The sequence below is a fragment of the Pleuronectes platessa genome, chromosome 8, assembly GCF_947347685.1.
Source record: "Pleuronectes platessa chromosome 8, fPlePla1.1, whole genome shotgun sequence".
NCBI classification, from domain to species: domain Eukaryota; kingdom Metazoa; phylum Chordata; class Actinopteri; order Pleuronectiformes; family Pleuronectidae; genus Pleuronectes; species Pleuronectes platessa.
The window spans coordinates 10,635,023-10,654,984 of record NC_070633.1 but is presented as its reverse complement, the minus strand read 5'-3'; the positions used below and the strand labels follow the sequence as shown (position 1 = coordinate 10,654,984).

The window sequence follows — 19,962 nt, the reverse complement described above, 5'->3', positions numbered from 1 at the left end:
GTTGTTGAAGAACAACTTGTTCACAGTTGTTCACAGTTGCTTTACAGTTTGTGGACGCCTTCCATTGCTCTAAATTCATTTTAGTGTTAACATATTCTGAATCAAATCTGAAGTCAACAAAGTTAAATCTAAAGTTGACTTATTGCCTCAGTTGCAACCTCAGTACAAACTCTCAACTCAAGTGTCCAGCTCTTTTAGAGATATATATATTTATAACAACTGCTACAGTTCCTTCCTCGAGTATTTAGAGAGAAACCTTTGAAAGTGCAGGATCCTTGGCTGGACTCAGAGCACTGCCAGCTACTGATGAATCAGATAGACTGCAAAAAAAAGCAAAACTAAAAACAAAACACTCTAAAGCGCCTGGTGCATTAAAATAACACACAGTGCAGTGGTGCTCCAAAAATGTTCTGTCGGTTTTCCCTAAGCGAGTAATTTTAAAACTTAGAGGTGGTTCAGACGAAAATAACTTCCATTTCCCACAGCCATTAGTTTAGACTAAATAGCAGCGCCAGGTAATGACACAAATACATTCCTGTCATCTCTCCCGCTCACATGCGGATTCAGTCTCTCTCAGATAAGCTGGCAATTTCCATGTGATTTAAAGTTATGTACGATATATGGTACAAAACAATATTATATAGTACTATATATAAGTTTAACGTTGGTGCTGAATGAGGTAGAAAATGAGTTTCATTTTGTTTTCTGTATTCCTGTTTATTGTGAACTGTGTAATGCTCTGTTTTGACTGATAAGAAAAGATATTGATTTTGTAAATATGGATGATGTGCAAAGATTGAGTCGGCTGTGTATGTGGGCAATTTATAAATTAGTTACAGAAAGTGTGGGAGAAGAGAAGAAAAGCTCCTTTTCAGGTCTATTTGGTTCAGTAAACATAAGTTCATTTGGAACCTCTTTAGATTTTTCTTTCTTTTCCTTGTGTCTTCTCTTTTTCTTTTTTCCACATCGTTTGTCTGTGTTACACCAGGAGAAGATTAATGTGTTTGTGAATTATTGGTGTCTTATAATTCCCCCCAAAAATGGGCTAAATGTGCATGTATATGTGTTTCAGGTCCATATCAGAAGTTTCCATTGTAGATTTACTAGAGTGCGGCTAAGTACTGGTTAAGCACATTCCCAAACTTTGAGTTGACGCACTCTTTCAGCTGCTGCTACTCAACAAAAACATGCTAAAAATATCAGATTTTATGTGCAAGTGTGAAATGTTCGTCGTCGCAGATGGCCCAGAGCTATAAACAACAATGGAGGGGGGACAATGTTTGTTTAGAACCCCCCTTGCATGTTTCAGCGACACCATGCAATAAATACTTGATGTGAGTAATGGCACGTCACGAGTAATGAAGAGATAATTTCGTGGTGTCAGTCTGCCCGGAGAACGGAAGCAAACATTTACCGTGCGCTCTGGAAATGTGACAGAGACAATCCAGCCCGTTTGGAAGATCAATAAAAGTTGTCAGCCTTTCAACAGCTTTTGTCATTTTGGATCTCTAGTGTCACATATGTGGATATATGCTCACACATTTAGACGCTAGCAGAGGAATCATTGTCATAACTGTAACCATCTTCAAGCCGTGTTCAAAATGCCATTCAAGCTGGAAATATTACTGAGGGAAGTTTATAGACCATTTACAGAGCTGCTCCGCCAGAGTATTCCAGAAACACCACGACAATATACAGTGCATCTTGTGAATGTGAAATCCCAACAAGTCAGAGTCCTGAAAGCTGATGTGCTCTGTGGCCTGTCGATGAACATTGTACCTATTGGTGGATGTGACAGAGCATATTGGTTGACATGCTGGTGCAGACAGGCAGCAGCAATTTGGTGTGAAGAGACCAGAGTAGCGATATAATGTCAGGGCATGGGCGGAGATTCAGTTATATTGAAATGTTGATGTTCCATAACGGTTTCCTGGCAATATTTGAAAAAGAAAAAATGACAGATGATGCCTACATTTTCAACGTAATGGTAGCTGAAGTGCAGATTCCACTAAAATGCAGGTTTTTTATGCAGGCAATAGACGCTTGAAACTAAAATGAGGTTATTTAATACCCAACTTTTCTGCGTTTTCATATGGCGAGGATTGAACGATGTGTTCTCTGGTGTGCGTCTCAGTTTGACTTTAACTCCTTGAGCAGAGGAGACTGTGGCGATCTCCCAGGTGGGCTACAGTTTTCAGATACTAAATTATTGGTGACATTTTGTCAGCGAATAGAGTTGAGGACCGATATTTTTCTGTCAACCAGATTCTTTGAGTCCCTACTCCCTCACAAGGCTAATGTTACATTGATTGTCAATACAGCTGGACAGGGCTGCTCTTCGGGGACGTGGGATTTGCCGTGCTCGTGCAACCGTGCTGCAGCCGTATGGCCTGAGCACAGAGAACTAATGTCCCGAGATGCCTCACGTACAGTTGGGTGCGAGCGTACACACAGATGCAGACACACTGACATTAAACAAAGCACATTTGTACATTTGGCAAAACTGTAATTAGTCTATGTTCGGTTTAAGGACAGACTGCAAAGTGATCGAAGCAGGAGGGGGGAGGCGAGAAGTGGGAGAGTCATGGTGAATGAGAATGATAAATGATGGATTGAGAGAGGCCCAGCTAGACCCCGAGGTTACCAGTGTGCGGGAGTTACAGCTGGCTAGCTCATTCCGCCAAAGCTGCAGATCTCATAATAAACATCACATGGGTAGTTGGGGCTGAAGGGTGCAGATTAAGCCGGGAGATGTTAGCTCTTAAAAGACTCCTGGATGATGCAGCCAGCCAAGAAGCTATTTATGGGGCGGCGGGAAGTGTATCGAGGCAGGTAGGAAGGGAAGGCTCTGGACGGGGACAGTTTTTAAGCTGATTTATGCCCATCAATCAGCGCAATAACAATAAACTGTCAACGAACACGCCACTTTTATTTGTAATTTATGGTACGGCACTCCTAATAAACCTATGTTTATTTCTCCCCTGTTCCTCCCTCCCTCAATCCCTCCCTCCCTCCCTCCCCCTCCGCCTGCTCCCCTCCTTTTCTCTCCACGCAGACCTGCCCAGCAGTCCAGGTGGGCAGTTCACGTTCCGCCCGCTGCCGCCGCCTCCCCCGCCGCCGCACGCCTGCACTTGTGCCCGCCCGGCGCCCTACACTCAAGTCAGCCTGCAGAGGAAGACCATGCCCACGCGGTGCCAGGCCAGCCAGGGGGGCCAGGGGGCAGACAACGGCTCGAGCACAGACCAGGCGCAGCTTCACAACAGCTGGGTGCTCAACAGCAACATTCCCTTAGAGACCAGGTGAGAGAACGCTACAAGCTCCTCTCATTAATGTCCCCTTAAAAGGTTATTTTCAGCATGGTGTTTTTTTGACTTAACAAGTGAGCGGAAAAAGGTGAGACGATTTAGCACATTTGGATTAAATACAGGGCTTCCTTCCAACACGCATTTAGTCCAGAAAGACGGCTATGTTGCTTTGTACTGAAACTTTTAAAATAAAGATTCCTTCCAGGCAAACCACCTAGCTTCAACATAATGGCACTTGATTAAAGGCAGTTCTTTAATCTGACAAATGAGGATCATTAGATTAAAGAAGTCTTTTTTTCTCTTAAGGACTCTGGAGTCCGGAGACTTTCACAATTTATTAGAAAAATCTGAGTAGAATGATTAGGAATGAACGTTGGACTCAAGAGTTGGTGAGGATGGAAATGTTTTGCATGTGTAGTGAGCAGTAAGTGGAACACCACACAGGCCTCTGGGGTATTATTACAGGACTCTGCTCACCATCAAAGTCATAAAGAATATTTCAGGTTTTTCTGGCTTCTTTTCATTTTCGTACCCCCCACTGCTGACAGTTTTACCAGTAGATGTGAATCTGAGTTTATACGATTCAAAATAAAATAAAAATTCAGTATCCAGTAGAAATTGTCTTTTCAGGAACACATTGTGATTCCATCCTCAATTGTTGTACCCGAGAAAAATGTTTCTTAATGCCCCGGGGAGACGAATCTCAGGAATTTTATCCCATGCAAAAGCATTAAGCATATGCTTGCTGTATAAGTAATAATTGATCAGGGAATAATTTAGGAGATCCTCATTTGTGGAACTGCTTCCAAGATGAAGCAGCAAGGTGCAAAAGAATATGTTTGCATGTCTAATGAGAGCTCAGTGCTGCAGCTGAATCCTGGTATTATGAGTGGGGACGAGATTGGCAGGCTGCCATGCCAGAAGAGGGGTTTTTAATAAGTTATGCATTAAGGCCATAATTAGATCTTACCTCATTTAAAGGGTAGGAAGAATAAAATTAGATTCAGTGACAATTTAAATTAATCACTGGCCAGACATGACTATCAGTGTAAAAGACTTGTCAGGAGTGCATTGTAATTACATTACTTGTGTGTGTGTGTGTGTGCTTTAAGTGAAAATCCACCATAAACTAAATTTATGCAATTTTCAAATTTTTCCAACGATATTTGCTGAACATAAAGAACTCTCCCAAAGAAAGATATGATTATAAAAGCAATTTCCACACTGGCTCTGTATATTGGATGGTGGCTTTTTGTCATAATGCATTTTTACATTTGGGACTTTATAGTCAAATAAGTTTAATTTGATAGTGCGCTATTAGTTCTGAACCATAAAATGTAATCATATTCATAGTCAACAGAGTAGTATCCCTCCCTAACATCAATCAGATATTATTGGCTCTTTTCTATCTGTACTTTTGGGTCTTCAGTGCTTAACTGTTTTGGATGGATTTAATATTCAAGCACCCCCCTCCCCTTCTTCTTTCATATTCTCAGATATCCTAATAATATAATGATTTTATAATTTTCACCCTGACGCTGCTATCGGCTCAATCTCAGGCGTGAGATTAAAAATGTATCAAGTGTTTACAAACTTAGCATTTAGGAGCATGCCAATGGAATTATAAGTGATGCTATGACCTCAATAAAAAGTGGCAAAAAAAAATTAATATCTCTCGGTGTCCAGTATACTTCCATTTTCCTTGATGCGAATCTGATGAATCTGTATTGAAATGTATTGACATTGCGTCAGCCAAGATTAAGATTTTCTGAAGTGTGCATGGATTTCCTATTCGGCTGCATATCCGTTATGTTTCTGGAGAAGGCGGCTTGTGTAAGTGGAAGGATGCAGATATGGATATTCAATATATCTGACTGGATCTCACACTGTGTGTGTTAAGAGGCATAACAAATGTTGGGACTGTAATAAATTGACTGATACCCTGTCTTCTCCTCTGCCTCTTATCGCTAAGAAATGAGACTTGAATCTTACGCTGTGCTTGTGCTGATACACAGTGAAGTCAGCTTACACGCACACACACACACACACACACACACACACGCAGATTTGCTTAACTATCCTTCTAAGAGTTTTATATTGACTTCCATTCATCGTGGAAAGCTTAATTAACCTTATCCTGAACCTTAACTATGACTACCTCAACACAACTCACATCTTACATTTAACCTTAAACAGGAGCTCAGAGATGACATTTAGCCTCATCAGGACCATGGCTTTGGTCCCGATGATGTGTAACTCATCCTGACAAGGTCGATGTTTATGCTTATGAAATAAGTACACACACACACACATACACACAGATAATACACGCACCTGCCACATATACCCATATACCTGTGCACAAAGGCCTCCACCCACACTGCAACACACACACACACACTCATTCGCACATATCCAGGTAGAGACAGCCCTTGGGCCGTAGTCTCCGACCTCCTGAAGAGCGGGAACTCTCATTTTCTTCCTGTCTCCGGGGAAATCTGCCGTCTGAAATGAATTCAGAGCTTCCTGGGCGTTGCCTCTGGATATTGTCTGAGAAGATCAAAGGCAGGGAGCCAGGAAGAACAGTGAGGAATTTTTAAAAGCTTCGCACAAGACGAATAGGGCTGCCCGCAGTGTTGACAAATGCAGGTGCTTCAACTTGATTCGGACCCCCCTTTTCTTTGTTGGCCACCTTCAGCAGAGCAATAATGACCCCACTTTGGACCCGACCCGTGTACTGGCCTCAGCTATGTGAAAAAGCTCACCTGTATTTGACATCTTTCTGTGTATGCTGGTCTTGTGGGGACATCTCTCCCTCTCGTTATGTGTGAGTGTGTCCAAAGTCTATCGCTGTCCTTTCAGGGTTGAACTACCATTGACCCTTAGGTGTGTGCCTGCTCCTCGTGCAGCCTCCTGTGTCCCCCATCTGACTCACAGCCCTCAGCCGACACTTGCTGGGTGAATGGAGAGAGGTGGGGAAACAAACAGGGAGGGATGGTAGTCATCTGTCTCAGTTGTAGGGCCACGTTTTGGATGCACAAATATAGAGAAACACTCAGACAGTCACAGAGTAAATAGGGAACAAACTCTATCGATCAAACCACAGGTTAGGTCAATCAACGAGTCCGAAACAAGACGTCAATATCAATGGGATGAGATTTGCTAAATGCACTGAAATTGTTCCCCTGTCAAATTCGTGGCGGTTTTTAATTTTATTCTACATTAATTACTTTTTTTGATGAGTGTTTTACCTCATGGAAAAGCACTTTGAATTCCTTCAATGTTTGAAAAGACCTTTTAAATTAAAGAACTTGCAAATAATAATACATTTATTTCAAAAAAGTCCAATGCAAATTATCTTCTTATACATATTTTCCTATAATTTGCATGGAACTAATTAAATGATATACTTTATTCTGCCATGCATATAACCCAAACCATCCCTCCATCATTAATCTATAATGCTTATCCCCTGAGGGGTGGAGCTGGAGCCAATCCCAGGTGACATTGGCGTGAGGTGGCGCACACCCTGGAGAGATCACAGCCGGAATTATTTAAACAAAATTCTTTAAACTCTCCCACACTGGCAGAAATGTGCTCATGGTTTTAAGTACAATCCGTATTCAAGGCTGAATATGAGACTAAATGACTTGAGAAGATGGATGAGTTCCTGTCGAGGACAAATGGACGAGGTGTAAAGGCGGGTGCCGCAGTCTGGTGTCCAGCGACACTGTCAGTCGGCTGTCTGGCCCCGCTCTAATGGCCTGTCCTCTGTGGGCCCTTCAGAGACCGTGGTCCTTGCAGCAGTCTGTGACCTCACACCTGCCGCTGCAGCACGGACAGAATAACACTTTTGGCAAGCTGCATGTCTGCCTGAACATATCGCACTCGCAGCCTGTATTAACCCCCAGAGAACACGCAGTAACCTAGGGCAATCATTGCAGTCTGTGAATTCCAGGAGCTCCAAGATATTCTTTTGTTATGGAAAATACACACACTCCCAGCAGGGAAAAAAACAATGAGTCATACCTGTTTTTGTTTTTTTTATGTCGCTGGTGTTCTCTCCAGTATCGCCATGTTTTATTTCTCCACACCAGCAGTCTTTGTTCCTATTTTTTTTTTTGATGTAAGTCAGTGAGGCCAGGAAAGGCTGGGACTACTTATAATTGCCTCCCCAGATCCACTTTTCCAAATTGCATAATTTCCTAACAGCCATATTTCTGCCTTCTCAACTGACACCCTCCAACCCTCGCCCTCCATTATCCAAACACAATATAGATGAAATGCTACCCAGATTAATTGCCCTTCAGTTTGGTTTCCTATCATCATCCGCCATCTAATGTGCTCTTTTTCATAATGAAAATGAACCCCATCCTCATAACTAATACAGCTGTACAACTTAAGTAGTCACTTTGATGAGTTAAAAAAGGAATAGGTAAGTCACTGATCCTTGGCTGTCAGGGATTTTTCATTCTCCTTCATATGAGTGCTGTTCTGCATTAGCCACTATTGCACCGGAGAGGCAGGTTTTCGGGGGTTAAATCTGGGCTTCCTCTCTGATGAAGGACTTGGCCTGGATATGAGATGCTGGTTTAATATTCTGTCACTTACGCTGATGTGCTGCCGTGGGTATATTACAGCGCAGTTGTTCGCATGCATTTTGTGGAAATGTTCTATTGTTTAAATGGTGATCGTGCACTAATTGTGAATAATGTCCGTGTTTTACATTTGTCACTTGCTGTATACTGCTCACCTACCGGAATTTATGGTGGAACATAATATAAATTGGGAGTGGAATCACGGAGCTTAGGGACTTTCTCAGGCTACTTTTCTTCCTTGATTTCAGCTTTCTGGATTAATCTTTGATGATGCATTACTTACAAATTAAAGAGACCACTTAAATTAAAAGCACACAAATGCGGCCAAACATGTGGGATATCAAGGGTTTAACTGAATTACATGCTCCTATAGTACTAAGAGCTTTTCGACAGGTAAGGTTTAGTTAGGACTTCACGTGGCAGCAAAATGGAACAGTCTGTTGCTTGTGTGTGTATGTGTGTGTGTGTGTCTGTGTGTGTGTGTGTGTGTGTGTGTGTGTGTGTGTGTGTGTGTGTGTGTTATCTGAATCCTGAGCCTGACTGTATGCAGTGATTAAAAAAATAGCAGGAGAGGGCCTCTTCTAAAATCTCCCACCTTGGGGGCCCTTTAAATGAGTTTCAGTCAGGCGTGCTTCAGTGTGAGACTGAATTCCACTGTAGATTTGCATGAATAGAATCAGAATAATATAATATATAATAACTAGATAGGAGAAGATGATGTCTGTGTTGTGCCGAGGTAATTGGCAAAGCCAGTGAATCACTGTCCTAGATAGGCCTGCACAACAACGGTGATTGTTTCCAACGTCACACCATAATCTACTTAAGAAAGACACAGGAGGTGGTCCCGGAGGTGACAGGTAGTTTGTGGGACACAGTGCGGAAAGGCTTCCTGCTCTTAAGATAAAAACGGCAATTAATTGGCGGTTCTCTAAACAAGTCCCCTGAACAGCGATCGTCCAGTTGTAGCTTAACAACCGTAAACAGGCATGGATCGTTCTGTCAAGTATTGGGTTTCTCATGCCAAGCAACACGAGCTGAGGTCACACCCTTTTTTTAATTGGCTGTCAGAACAACAACAAAAAAACATTAAATGCAAAAGTGTGGAGAATGGATTAAACTTATCTGCTTTGAGGATTGCAAATATTAGCATGTATGGCTAGCTAGCACTAGGGCCTTTTTACAGCAACCACACATTACTCTACTACTATAATAATTACGAGGTCACGATCGCTTGTCCACGGCTTAGTTTGTCAGAGTTTAGGGTAATAACAGCTCTTTATGGATGTTTACACTCCTGCAGCACCCACCCAAAACACAGTGGTTAATCATCACCTCTCTTATAGTGTCAAATGTTAAAACATACAGTGATTTTATAATACTGTCAAAACTATACTACAGCAACACTGCCAGAGGAAAACGTTTCTTTGTGTCTTAACTCAATTAAAAGATTTAAGTGCTTAACTTCTTGGAGCACTTTATCGTGTATAGCATTCAGCCATAGTTCCTGGGACTTTATTGAAACAAAGATTAGCATTGAATCAATGACTCAATGACTGTCAATAGACATCTCTACTGTTTTTACTCAAGTAGGCCTAACTCCTTTCATCACCGCTATAATCATAGACTGATATGAAGTGAAGCTAAAGGGTCTTGATTACTGGGTGTCTGCCTGCAGTTCAGGTCTTAAATCCAGCCTCCTCCGTGTTAGTGGATAGGACATGGACCAAACTAAATACTGTCGATTTTCACACTGAAATATGTCTCAAGTGCTTATGTTCCAGTATGTTTGGTTTAACTAGTTAATTAATGCTATAAAAATCCATTGAGACTGTGTAGACTCTGACCCCAAATCTGCAAGATGGTGGCGTTCGTATCTGGAATATTTTGGCTCAATTGCTGGACAGTGTGAGGAAGTGGAGGCCCGTCGTTCATGTTTATATACAGCATATGGTTCAAATCTGCTGGAGCAGTTGTCATTACAGATTCAGTTGACAGTTGTCTCTAATCAAGAGCGCTGTGTTTCATTGATCATTCAGGATATTGATAATTAAATCAGACCATGTATTTTGCTTTTTGTTTGTCCCACAGACACTTCCTGTTCAAGCAAGGCTCTGGCTCATCGGCTCTCCTGTCAGGGGCGGGGCAGGGTTACCCCCTGACCTCCGGGACGGTGTACTCTCCTCCGCCGCGGCCCCTCCCTCGCAGCAGCGTGACACGACCACTGTTTACCTTTAACAAGCCTCACCGCTGCTGCAACTGGAAGTGTACTGCTGTTTCTGCATCGCTCCTCACGCTCACCTTGGCCCTGCTGCTCACATATGTCATCGGTGAGTCACAGTGCACTACAACTACCGAGGATGCAATGTTGTCATGTGTGGACGGAAGTTTTTGGTGCGTTTGTTCAGACTTTTCTTTAACGAATTAACGTTGTCAAAACAGAAGGAGAGAGGAAATTGGGCGTTGTTTGGAGAGAATGCCTAATTAATTCAAACAGGGCTCAATACAGAGAGAAAATAACAGAAACTTTTACATGTACACAATGCTGCAAGTATCGAAGGGTAAAAAAAAAGAAAAAGAAAGAAAGGATAGAAAAAGAAAAACAGAAACAGAAACAGAAAAGAAAATCAATAGAGAGAAAAGAAGGACTGATTAAAAGTTGGGTTTAAAAGCAGCAGGAGATGTTTTCTAAATTTGGCACTCTGCGGAATATTCCAAAATTTAAATTAGCTGTCCAAGAACACAGCACACAACACTGGTAATTACTCTGTGATGAGCACATGTAATACATTAAGTACTTATTAATTCACCTCCCCTCTCTCTCACACACACACACACACACACACACACACACACACACACACATTAACCTTATTATAATTTTAAGCCATGTTGCCTGTTTTATATTAATCCACCCTTTTTTGTTTTAGTCTATTACTTATTGAGCTTTCTTTGATGTTAAATTTTTTTAATTGTTTTAAGTTGAGATCTTATTTTTTATCTTTCACTTTTTATTTTAGTTTTTATCACAGCTCTGCAAATTTCATTACTACTTTTATTAATATATCTTTTTCCCATCTTATCTGACTAATAAAACAAAGAACTAGAGCTGATATATTTCTACTAATTTTATAAGGGAATAGTCTACAATATACTTCACAGTTATAGTTATTACTTATTTTACAGGGTAGGATTATATATAATGAATTGCTACAGACTATATTGCCCAACAGAACATAAAGTAGTTTGAGTACTTTTTATTTACTTTAAATACTTTAGGTTTTTCTTGTTGAGGATACTCACATACTTTTACTTTGACCTTTTCACCGCAGGATATTAATTGTATGGAGTATCGTCATATCGCAGTATCGACTGAGTAAGCACCTTATTTCCGAGCCACTCACGAATGAAGATGAACTGCAGCTTTTATGACTGATACTTAGTAGTAATTTGGATCTTTAACGTCACAAGAGTTTGGAGGAAGTTGCAGTGTAGTCTGGAGGATTATCGGCGAAGTTTGTCAAAGTCAAAAACAACATTTATTTATCGATCCCCTCCGATTGCACCAATTCCCTGTGAGTCCTCAACCTTGGCCCGGCCCTCCGCCCCATCACACCGTCTCCCCTCCACCGCCCCGAGAGCAGATAACCCAACCCTCCACCCAGCCAGTTCATTTCCCTCCTGTGGTGGTGCTCAAGGTCACGCCGGAGCAGGCGGGGGTTTGCATTAATCACACACACACACACACAGACCAACACTGACACACGCACACACATACTGTTGAATCCATGCAGGTTAATCCCTAGGCTGAACCATGCTATTCCATTAATGTCCCGGCCCCGGTAATTAGTGCATTAGTGAGGAGTGTGAGTGATGACTTGGAGACGACATCACCTTTTAATTGGTGTCATGCTCCACTCCTGCTTGGCAATGATTGATCCTCGTGTTGACATCGCCATGGCAACTGTGCCAAGATGTATGGGATGTAAGTACAGATGATATGTAAGCCTGTAAATCAAAGATATTCAAATAGTGAGATTAAAGTGGTCATGGACTTAATGTCTTTGTCTAGGGGGAGAGGTTGAGACACAGGCCACCAGATGATTAGGTTCTCTCATTACATAATGATTCAGTCATTTTAATGAATTAATTAACAGTCACTGACAGGAACCGAAAAAATGTCTCTCTCCCTCAGTAGTTTTGTGTGGTATTCTCATCTTCATCAAATGATAGCTACACTGCATTTTGCTTTAAGTCTGTCTCTTATTAAATCATGTGCTGAAGATTCATCACTATTATCAGAAATAATGTAATACTAAGCAAAATGCATTTATTCAATTTTTAAAATATGATAATTAATTTAACTTTATTCAAAATATAATCAGCTAGATTATTCTGCGGTGCCTTGGTAGGGAGGCGATATATCTTGTACATATTTTAATAATTTTAATAATTATATTATCATTTCGACTTTATAATTTACATTTTTTATTTTACATTTTTTATTTATTAAAACCCTCCACTACACTTAAGCATTCGTTTACTGCTATGGGACAGACAATAGAGACTATTTTGATAGTAGATTGAGGATTTAAGTGGATTTACAAGAAAACATATCAAACCATCTTTTATTCAAGCATCTCAGCTGTAAGCATTTACTAAGGTAAGTCAGAAAAAAAAGATATAATGAAAGAAGAAGTTGGTTACAGTACTTAAGTTTTCACATTAATATCCACTTCTCGTTGTGATCCTGCAGGCCTGGTACATAAAGAGTGGATTGTCTGTCAGTTTTATACACAGCAGATAGTGCTGTTTGAATCAAGACATTTGCTAGGTAAATAAGAAAACCTCGACATATTCCTTTTCAGTCGTGCCAAGCCCGAGCCAAACATTCAAACTGTTGGAGAAGCCCCCCCCCCCTGGTGAAAATCATCTTAACGCAGCTGTTACATTTGGCAGAATCTTCATCTTTTCTCGTGATGCTCAGCCAAACTTTGCACTGCTTTGCCGCAGTCGTGCGTGGTGCACTGTGGATCAGAGCTGGTAGCTGATCTCCCATGCTAAGTGGCGCTGCACGGAGCGACCAGTGTTGTAACAGCGAGGTCTTGAAAACTCGATGTAGCGCTCAGAAATTGACTGAATAGGTTTTATGCTTTTCTTAACACCCACCTCAAATTATTGCCAATCCTCAACGCTCTTTTTCTCTCTCCAATTTATGTGACGAGTTAATTAATTCGGGTGAAAAGTAACCTATCAAGTAATGGATGCAATAATATTATGTCAGAAATTAAGGTTTCCAATTAGCACGACAATGGCACGATGCATGATTGCAGAGATAATGCCGTGTGTAAATGATTGCAGTGTATGCCCCCTGTTGTGATTAGCTAAGGCAGGCCTCCTCTCTTCCTCTACTGCCCTCTTCCCCCTCCTCTCATACCCCCTGGTGTTAGAGGGGCTGCGAATAGCTTTGTTAATTTGTTTATCTCCCAACGTGCCCCTCCCTCCCGCAGTCGTAGCTTGTTATTAAGCACAACACGGCCATCAGATATGAGCAGCAGGCATTATGATAGCAAACGGGGCATTTAAGGAGAGATAGAGGACAGATTAAGATTGCATCTGTAATCTTAAAGAATATTGCGCCTGACAACACGACCAGGAACTCATTTTCTATTTTGAACCTCATTTAGGTTCTGCCTCCGTATGACCTACCAACTACTGCTCTATCATGCTGTCAAACAAAAAGCTAATTAGAGTATTTTCTGCATTAATGAATGTCTTGCTGTTTTAAACTGTTACAAACCCCGGCTGTTGAATCAAAGTTGAGGAGAGTGGGATGTGTCAGTTATGAGAGATAATCATCTCCATGGCAACAGGGAGAAGCCAGTGAAATGAGCAAGTCAGCAGCTCCCCTGCAATCAAATGATCACATCCAAATCACATTTCAGTCACTCAGCACACACACACACACACACACACACACACACACACAGAGACAGTGCACACTCCTTTATAGTTCTGTTGTGCAGTAGACGTGATGCTTCAGGGGACCAGGCGGTTCCATAAAGAGCCCAATGACTCGTTAGTGGCTTTAAGTTCATTACTTTCACGCTTCTTCTCCCACTAAATCTACTTTCACAGTTAGATGGTAATTCAGAGAATCTGCTTAGGAACATGGCCATTAATCACAGGGGTCAAACTCTGGATAGCCTCCAACTGAACTCAAATGAAAAAAAGCAAAAGTGTTTATTAGAGCTCCAATAAATTATGACTTTAATCATCAACAAATCTGCGGATAATTTTCTTGATGTAGTTCCCCAGAGCCGAAGGTAATACCATCACATGTCTGCTGATTACAGCTTATCGTGAAATGGGGGGGTTATTGTGTTCTATCTTGTTGACCACCCTGGCTATCCAAATTACAACATTATGCATTACAAACATTAATACCCAAAGGACAATTACTCTGATATACATTTACATTTTACAACAACGTGCAAGTCATTAATGTGTAGTAGAGACGTTAGGACTCTAAGGATCTGTGATGATCTTGGAGCAGCGATATTACCCAGGGCTTTTTTTTGTGTTCATTTTAGTCATCCATTTTCTGTCAGACACTGAAAGGATGACACTAGAAACCCATTAAGCCTAATCTTAGTGAAAGGCAGCATCAAAAGTAGCATTAGCAAATAATATCGATAAAAGGCAGCTGTTGCATCATTTTTGTGAGAGTAAAAATAGGTGACTACAGACGGCTGCACATGCACCGCACTGGGAAACCTCCCTCCTTCAGCTGCTATCACAGCAGCAACAGAGGAGAGAGCGAAAAAAGAGAGTGTAAACACTGGTGTTGCCATGTTTGCCGGCCGGCTGTCACTATTGATGTTCTGACATGAGTCAAACTCAGTGGACCTATTGGCTGATAACAGTGATGGATTAGAAATCATGTCACCCATCATGAACCCCTATGTATTCTATTAAAAAAAAAAGACCTAAAAAAATAAACATCTAAAAGAGCAGTAAGGGCTAATTTGAGACTGTTTTTAAACATGGACGACACGTCTCCACTTCCTTCCATCATCCAGAAAATAAGCTAAAATATATCGGATACAAACACAGCCATCTTGCACATTTGGAACTTACTGGAAAAATGAAATGGGAACAAACATCATTGAAATCGAAACGGACCTAAAATGACAGAAATTATATAAGAGAAAAAAATGACTTTTTAGTTTGGTCAATATCCCCCAGGAGTCGGATTTATTATCTATCTTTATATACAGTCTATGCACACTCGTATAATAGCAATGGAAGGTTTGTTTTTATCAGTGGAACCGCCCCAAAATTGCAAGTGACCCCCCAAACTTAATTAAAAAGAGAAGAAAAGAAATACAAAGGAATGTATTTGTCTAACCACTAAGAAAAGCAGTTAAGCAACATAGTTGCTTAACTTTTTTTAATAATTTAAATATTTGTATTAATATTATTGTTGTTGCTGTTGCTGTTGTTGTTGCTTTTGTGCATAGTGTAATACTTTTGTTTGTTCTTCAGTGTTAAGTTTCTAAGGAGGATAATTAATCTAATAAATAAATTGATATTAGCTGAAAATATAAACAAGCACCAGACTGAATTAGGAAGGAAAAAGACAGCTGCCCTGTTAGTCACTGCACCCCCCCATATTAGGATGCAAATGGCTCGACCCACACCTGCAACACGTTTCACGTGATTAATGCTAAAGTAGCTAACAACTAATGCTAACTGGTTTCCACAGCAGAGAAAAGAGGGATACAAAGAGAAGAAAGCATGTTTCTATTAGAAAAGAGGTGGGTGGCTAATTATGACTATTAAAAGAATAGCTATTTTAGAAAGCAGTAAAAGTGGCAAGATAATATAAACAATTATCTTTTAATTAGCTGTAAATATAGCTGAGGAAGCTCTGCTAAGTTGTGGGGGGGAAGACTATCGCCCAGGACTTACTGGTTCCTCACAGTGGCTGACGCAGATGCAGCTCATTTATGTTTCAGGCCCGCTACTGGTCGGTTGATTAAATCTGGCTCACAACATGCATAACCAGCAGCTGCTGTGTGAAGTGTGGAGCTGAGGCTGATCAAAGTACCTGGAGGAAAGGAGCTGATGCCTGCTCAACAAAAGTTGCTAGGTTTGGAGCTAAGGCTCGTTTGCATCATGTTAAATCTAAAGGCCTCTGAGATGTTGGCAGCACGGGTGACAAAGTTGTTATGTTGTAAACGCTGGAGAGAGGAGTGTGGAGACGAGGGCGGACGAAGGCTGAGCTGTGCGCGCCTTTAGATAAAGTGACAATGGTGTCAGATGCTCTTTGCACTTTAAATATAAGATGTGAAAAACTGATACAAAGAGCTATAAAGGAATTCTCTGGTCTGACAACTTGACGATGTTTCCTATATCTGAGGCACAACCTCTGATGGTTTGGTGTAAAATCATCACACTTGAACAGTCACAGGTCTTGATGCTGATTTGCTCACATGTAAAACCTGGGGGAAATGCATTCTATGTGTCTCGGATCCTAACTAAGGGAAATTGGTGGTTTACACTTCTTCAGCCCGTATCTCTCTCACCTAGAACTTACCACATAGCACATCCCTCCGCTAAGGCCCAACAGTACCTATATAAAACCATATTTAAATTTACATTTGGATTTTCATTTGGATCTATGCCAAATTTCACCCACTCAGAGATATCAGTCCGCTACACATGACTGACTAAATTTTTATTCAAGATCCATGAATTATTTTTTGACAACTATTGGAAAATGTAGAAAAAACCTTGTCCCTCGAAATGTTAAAGAAAATACATCCTGGATCCAGCCTGTGATCCGTGTCTGCACCGACATTGAATAATTAATTTTCGTGATCCATGTCCTGTTAACGAACACACTAAACCAATGCAGACGCAAATATTTACCTCCTTGGTGATGTAATTAGGAACCAACCCCCTAAACTTTCCCTTCCATAGGTTTATCATCTGATCAAATCAACATGCCAACATTTATTAAGGATTGTGAGGGTGCTTCCCAAAAGTGTGAGCATTTGACAGAATGACCAGCGAGCGAACTCTCGTCAGGCATGAGAGAAGTTGTCTTACATTGGTCTCAGGCTGGTAATAATCCATCCTTCAGCATCAGTGCTCCAGGGTCTCATCAATGTTTAATAGCTAACATAGCAAAACCAGGAACTTGAACACAGAAACCTTCTCAGCTGCAGATGTGAAAAACATAAATAATAACTTTTGTGGAGAGGGATAGCTTTATATATGCTCCACACAAGAAGATAATCGCTTCCATTTTTTATCTGATTCAACCCTACCCACGAGCGGGTTGATGATTTGAGGCTGATCTGAGCAGATTATCAGGCCAGTGTGAGGGGTTTACATGTCACATATGATTTAGAGCTCCTCTTCGCCTTCCTCTTTGTATTTATTCTGAAGTGATGTTTGATCAAATTTCTGTGAGTTAAGTCCCTTGAAGTGCGTGATTCTACATTTTGACTGGATAATCTAGTGTGAGCATTCTCACAATCAAAATGCTTAAGACCTGTAACATCTGTTTGTGGTCTAAAATCGGAAAAAAATAATAAGATTTCAAAATGCTATATTGTCTTTAGTGTTTGACTTTAGTGTTGTAAATCTTGGCAATACAAGGAAGAGTTTACCTCTCTAACTGAATATGAGAAAGTGGGGAACAAAGATGAAAGGAGGTGTTCTCATTTTTCGTATTGTAAGTATTTATTGAGATTGTTTATATGTGAAATGTAGTTATATATTAAGAAATAATAAGAAAAGGCCCTTTGGTTAGTATAGAAACCGTATTTAACTTGCAACGAGAAAACTATATTTATTTTATTAAAAGAGTACAGTTCAGTGTGAAACTTTATAATTAACATTGTTGAAATACTATTGAATTATACTTACTTAATTTCATTTGTTGACTTTTTGACTTCATACAGTCATTGATACAACTACTGGGCTACTTCAAGATCCTTTTTTTGATAGACTGCTAAACTTGAATTTACACCAGAAAGTTACTATATTGGACTGTAAAGGAAGATTAGTTCAAACAGAATTTTTTTTCCGTTGTGGAATAATGCTTTATGGTGCATACTTTGTTGGTTGTCAGATTTGTTTGTATTTAAGAGAAGGTTATGAAATAAATATAAATGACAAATTATTCCTGTTAAAAAAGCTCTGTGTAGCTTCAGCTCAAAGTTTCAGCGTTACTCAAATTGCACAAAGGTAACCCTGATTTACACATTGTTTTGATATTCCTTTAGAAAGTTACTTGAATGTTACTTTGGTTTTCATTTATTTTGTTGTTGGACAGCTTAATGTAGATTTATATATTATTTTTAATTTAACTGAGCAAGCTATTGTATTTTTCTTTTTTAATAACAAATAATCGGTTGTTTAATGAAAGAATTAATAGTTAGAATAATCGATTAAAATATAATCGATAAGTGCAGCCCTTGCAGCAGGTTTTAGTTAAGGCCATGATGATATCAGAGCCAAGGTCTATCTCTCTTGACAACAAATCAGGACTGATACGACTATAACTGTTATGAAAATCAAAACTTGTTATTTGATCCATTTCCAATTTAAGCCATGCATCTTGTGCATCCTGAGCTCTTCAGTCACACTAAGAACTTACATTTATGTTTTTCTTTGTATTTTATAAGAAATACATTTACATATAAGCAAGTTTTCCAGTCAGTAACTGTGTGCAGAATAATTATAGGGAATAACTCAACAGAAAGACAGCAGTGAAAAAATCCTTGGCCTAATTTTGCAGTGCGCCAATGTAAAGGACAAAGGAGCAAAGAGTTTGAACAAATCCATGTGGACACACAGACATGCCTAAAGTAAAAAAAGATAGTCCAAGTCTAAATTGGAAAAAAGCTGAAATGTTCTGATTTACTCTTCCAAAGATCTCCTGCTTCTATTCACCCTGAACTCTGCCCCATATGCGATACGGCACAATCTGCAGGCCATTGCACAGCATATTGCACTGAACTCTGAGATGGTTGTACCGTCTGAGTGGGATAAAAGCCATTTGAAAAGTTTTGAACATTGAGTCATATCGGTTCCTGAAGCTTTGGGTAGGTGTTACAGAGCAAGTGCAGACAAAACGAGGAAGGCAAAACAATCAGCAAAAGACGATAAATGTGATCTCTGTGATGATGCTGTGTGGATTGCACAGCTTTCATTAGCGAATCGCAGCACCACAGCAATAATAACCTCAGTCAAGTGACGACTCGGAGTCCTGGGGATGGCAGTCTGTTCTGATAGCAGGTGGTGGGCAGGAGGCCAGACATGGGGAACAGAGGTGAAGTTTAAAGGGGGCCGGCTGATTCCGGTGACGGCTGTTGAGGTGCTGAGTTGGCTAGGTCCTAATAAAACGTTACCTTCCCCCAAAAGGGTCATTTACGAACAAGTAATCGCCTGTTTTGTCTCGGGTGAGCTGCGATCCTATTTATTGTGCAGCTCTGTTGAGGAGGGCAACTGGCAACCAATTAGTGACTCAGTAATCCTGAGTGGGTTAGATAGCTGCCACAACCTTTTTTTCCGGTAGGCCCTGGGAAGGAAAACCCGTTCTATTAGGAGTGTTCTTGCGAAGCACAGTTTAGTTGGACACAACAACACTGTCGCCCGAAGTGACTCAATCACAGTAGAGCAATGTAGTCTGCTCTTTGCATTCCACCTTCCAGTCATTCTGCGTATCTCAATTTGTGCGTGTCTGGATGTCTATGCAAAGGGACCCATTATATTCAACTTCCACTTTTTACAAAGTGAAAATTACATCGATGCCCGACTTGCAGCACATTTTTTCAAGATTTGTCCTAATCACTTTCTGAGCTTGTTTACTGTCAAGTGTGGTCAGTGATCTTGCAGCATGGAAACACAAACATTGGTTTTTAACAGCCCTGCTCTACCTGCTCACTTGGTTTTCTTTTTTTGGGGCTGGACATTATTAAAAACTGAAGACAAAAAGCCTTATATACTTGTGTATCTGAGTCTAAATGCACTGTGTGTGTGTG

General features: G+C 40.6%; 1 protein-coding gene across 1 annotated transcript in view; it reads left to right on the top strand.

Moving 5' to 3' along the window:
• Positions 1 to 19,962, top strand: part of tenm1 (teneurin transmembrane protein 1) — a 164,223-nt gene that overhangs the window by 37,206 nt on the left and 107,055 nt on the right. Inside the window, exons 3-4 of the mRNA XM_053429358.1 lie at positions 3,056 to 3,299; positions 9,992 to 10,230. Coding sequence (XP_053285333.1) covers positions 3,056 to 3,299; positions 9,992 to 10,230 — 483 coding nt within the window. The remainder of the gene's footprint in view (positions 1 to 3,055; positions 3,300 to 9,991; positions 10,231 to 19,962) is intronic.